At 38.0% G+C, this 3,549-nt stretch overlaps 1 protein-coding gene across 2 annotated transcripts; it reads left to right on the top strand.

Annotated features, from left to right (window-relative positions):
• Positions 1-2,596: 2,596 nt before the first annotated feature.
• On the top strand, positions 2,597-3,451 carry LOC135146253 (uncharacterized). 2 transcript variants are annotated; one of them, XM_064078414.1, is made up of 3 exons: positions 2,602-2,690; positions 2,901-3,116; positions 3,165-3,451. In XM_064078414.1, exons 1-3 carry the CDS (start codon positions 2,678-2,680, stop codon positions 3,296-3,298), a joined length of 363 nt encoding a protein of 120 aa, XP_063934484.1. In that variant the 5' UTR covers positions 2,602-2,677; the 3' UTR covers positions 3,299-3,451. The 2 variants fall into 2 exon arrangements, with proteins under 2 accessions (XP_063934483.1, XP_063934484.1); XM_064078413.1 differs by having other exon boundaries at positions 2,597-3,116.
• The last annotated feature ends 98 nt before the right edge of the window (positions 3,452-3,549 follow it).

The raw sequence follows: 3,549 nt of genomic DNA, 5'->3' as shown, positions 1-3,549 counted from the left end.
CTTCAAAAACAACAACCATAAGTAGCCCTCGAGATTATTTCAAACTACATACTTCAAAAACAAAACTGAAATTATTCCCGAGATTCTTTCAGTTGCTTCAAAATCAAGACCCAAAATAGGTCCTTCAGGTTTTTTCAAACTATATACTTCAAAAACAAGATACAAGTTGTCCCGAAGATGATTCTTTCAACCTACTTCAAAAACCAAACACAAGTTGTTTCTAAGGTTCTTTCAAACTAGTTACTTCAAGAACAAAACACAAAATGTCTTCGAGATTCTTTCAAACTACTACAAAAACAAAACACAAGGTGTTTCCGAGATTGTTTCAATTACTTGAAAAACAAGACCCATAGGAGGTTCCCGAGCTTCATTGAATTACTTCAGAAACAAGACCCATAAGAAATCCTCAAGATTTTTCGAAAATACTTCAAAAACAAAACACAAAATGTCCTCGAGTTTCTTTCAAACCATTTCAAAAACAAGGCACAAGTGGACCCCAAGATTGTTTTAATCTACTTCAAAAACAGAACACAAGGATTCCCTGAGACTCCTTCAATTACTTCAAAAACAAGACACAGGTGTTTCCGAGATATTTTTAAACTACTTCAAAAACAAGACCCACAAGTGGGCCTCGAGATTGTTTCAAAACTACTTCAAAAACAAGACACAAGGGGTTAACGAGATTCTTTCAACCTACTTCAAAAACAAGACACAAGGGGTCCCCGAGATTCTTTTAATCTACTTCAAAAACATAACACAAGGATTCCTGGAGATTTCTTAAATTACTTCAAAAACAAAAGTGATCCTCAAGATTTTTTCAAATTACTTCAAAGGCACAACCAGTGAGATGTAATAATATATGTATAGTAGACACCTTTGGGCACAACACAAAAGGTCCTCTAGATTCTTTCAACCTACTTCAAAAACCAAAAACACAAGTTATCCTTTTCAGTTACTTGAAAAACAAGACCCACAGGAGGTCCCAAGATTCTTTCAATTACTTTAAAACCAAGACCCAATAAGGAACCCCCGAGATTTTTTCAAACTACTTCAAAAACAAGACACAAGGGATCCCCGAGATTCTTTCAACCTACTTCAAAAACCAAACACAAGTTGTCCCCGAAATTCTTTCAAACTACTTCAAGAACAAAACACAAAATGTCTTCGAAATTCTTTACTACTACTTCAAAAATAAGACAAAAGTGGTCCCCCAGATTTTTTTAATGTACTTCAAAAACAAGAACCATAAGTGGTCCTCGAGATTCTTTCAATTACTTCAAATGCAAAACACAAGGTGCTTCTGAGATTCTTTCAATTGCTGCAAAAACCAAACACAAGTTTTCACCGAGATTCTTCCGATTATTTCAAAAACAAGACCCACAAGAAGTCCTTGAGATTTTTTGAAACTACTCCAAAAACTAAACACAAAATGTCCTGGAGATTCTTTCAAACAATTTCAAAGACAAGACACAAATGTTTCCCAAGATTGTTTTAATCTAATTCAAAAACAAAACACAACGATTCCTTGAGTGTCCTTCAGTTACTCCAAAAACAACACACAAGTGGTCCCCGAGATTTTTTTAAACTACTTTAAAAATAAAACATAGGTGTTCCTGAGATTTTTTCAAACTACTTCAAAAACAAGACCCACAAGAGTGCCTCGAGATTCGTTCAAAACTACTTCAAAAATAAGATACAACGGGGTTTCCGAGATTCTTTCAACCGGCTTCAAAAACCAAACAAGTTGTCCCCGAGATTCTTCAAACTACTTCAAAAACAAAACACAAAGTGTCCTCGAGATTCTTTCAAACTACTTCAAAAACAAGACACAAGGGGTCCCCGAGATTCTTTTAATGTACTTCAAAAATAAAACGGAATGATTCCTTAAGATTTCTTCAATTACTTTAAAAAAATATCTCTTAACTGATTGATACTGGATATTTCCGAAAAGGTTTACTTAGATTCCGGAAATTCTGTAATTAGTAATACACTGTATAATCTCAACGGAGATATTGTTGACCCCAGTGGGAAAAAAGATAAACCTTAACCCCTATAGACGTAACATATAACATGTGTTTGATTTTGAAATTGTATCTATGTATATGTTTTTCCGTAAAATTTTATTATAAAGATTGGTTGTAGTTTTAAGACTAAAATATAGAGAAAGAAGTAAAAAATAAACCCGACAGAATAAACTAGACATTCATACATTTACATATAGTGTGTACATATGCAACACAAAATACACATCGTAAGTAAAATTTATTTTTTGGAAAATTACGTATGTTTTGAGCTTCAACCACCATTCACCATGATAATTACGGACTTTAGTTCCCCAGAACACTGACTCCATCTATGTGCGGCTTTACGAACTGTCCTAAACGGAAATTTTGTTTGGCTACAATTTTGAGAAACTACGGTTTTTGTAAAACTTCGTAGTGGGTTTTAAAGTTTTTAGTTTTGTATTTTGTTCATCTCAGAAAGTTTTAAACGGTTTTCTTTATCGTTTCAAGTGGCACCTGGAGTTCTAACATAATTTTGACACCTTTCTGCCATTCTCTGCTCCCTAGGAACGCCAAACAAAATCAGTCCGATCCTACCCCGTCCACTACACAATCAAAATTTCAGTGCCCCTTTTATTAAAAGTTGCCTCTTCGCTAGAACCCTCCACCTCAAAATGTCCGCGACCCGTAAGCTCTCCGAGGTCGTGTTCCTAGACACTTCCCTTGACAAGCGCCAAATGTCAACAATTTTCAAACACACAAACATCTCCCGCACGAAAATTTCGGTTCCATCCCAACTCCAACTCAAAGCAACTAAAATGAACACCGACAGCCTGCGGCCCCTCCCCGGGACCAAACCCACCCCCGTCATCAGCCTCAACCATTACATATTTTCAGGCATCCGCACCAAACCCTCCCGCGACGACATTTACAAGAAAATCCTCATCCCCAAAGACATGAACAAGTCGAGGTTCCACCAGAGGGGCTTGATTTTCGTGTGGCCCCAAAAGCGCCCCTCGTTTTTCTACAACAAGGAACTGATTTGGTTGACTTGGTTCTTGGCTCACGCGCTCTACTGGTTGCACGTCGTCGGTATTTTACCCTCGGGGGCAGGTACTGTTTTGTTGTCACCCTAAAACTGTGTTAATCGCTCCCCTTTAGCCGTACCCTTCAAGCAGCCCCCGTGGAAGTACGAGCCGCCCCTGTACCGCCCCAAGAGTCGAGATTTCATCATAGAGCCCGACTGGGAGTCGTACAATTACGGCCCCTTGGACAAAAAGTCGCTCAATTTTTGAATAGGGGGCTGCGCGGTAACGACAGGAGGTGATCGCTGACTGAATAAATTCTCCGGACGTTCGAGACTAGTTGTATTTTAGTTGGTCGTGTGTATTTTCACTGTTCGTTTCGTGTTTTCGTTGATTTTTATTTTAATAAAGTGTTTTTTTGTGCTGGGGTTTGGGGATTTGGCGATTGCGTACTGCGGTTAAAGTCGGTTAAAAGTCGCTGTTTCGCTGTCAATTCTGTCAATGTTTTGCAAATGGCCGCA

This window comes from Zophobas morio, unplaced genomic scaffold (assembly GCF_036711695.1).
Source record: "Zophobas morio isolate AGI-343-1 ecotype UQ-CSIRO unplaced genomic scaffold, CSIRO_AGI_Zmor_V1 ptg000217l, whole genome shotgun sequence".
Lineage (NCBI taxonomy): Eukaryota > Metazoa > Arthropoda > Insecta > Coleoptera > Tenebrionidae > Zophobas > Zophobas morio.
This window is presented reverse-complemented; position numbering and strand designations above follow the sequence as displayed.

Coding starts and splice junctions, on each gene's coding strand:
- LOC135146253 (XM_064078413.1), top strand. CDS start 2,678: ATGTCCGCGACCCGTAAGCTCTCCGAGGTCGTGTTCCTAGACACTTCC. Junction 3,117..3,164: donor TATTTTACCCTCGGGGGCAG/GTACTGTTTTGT, acceptor GCTCCCCTTTAG/CCGTACCCTTCAAGCAGCCC.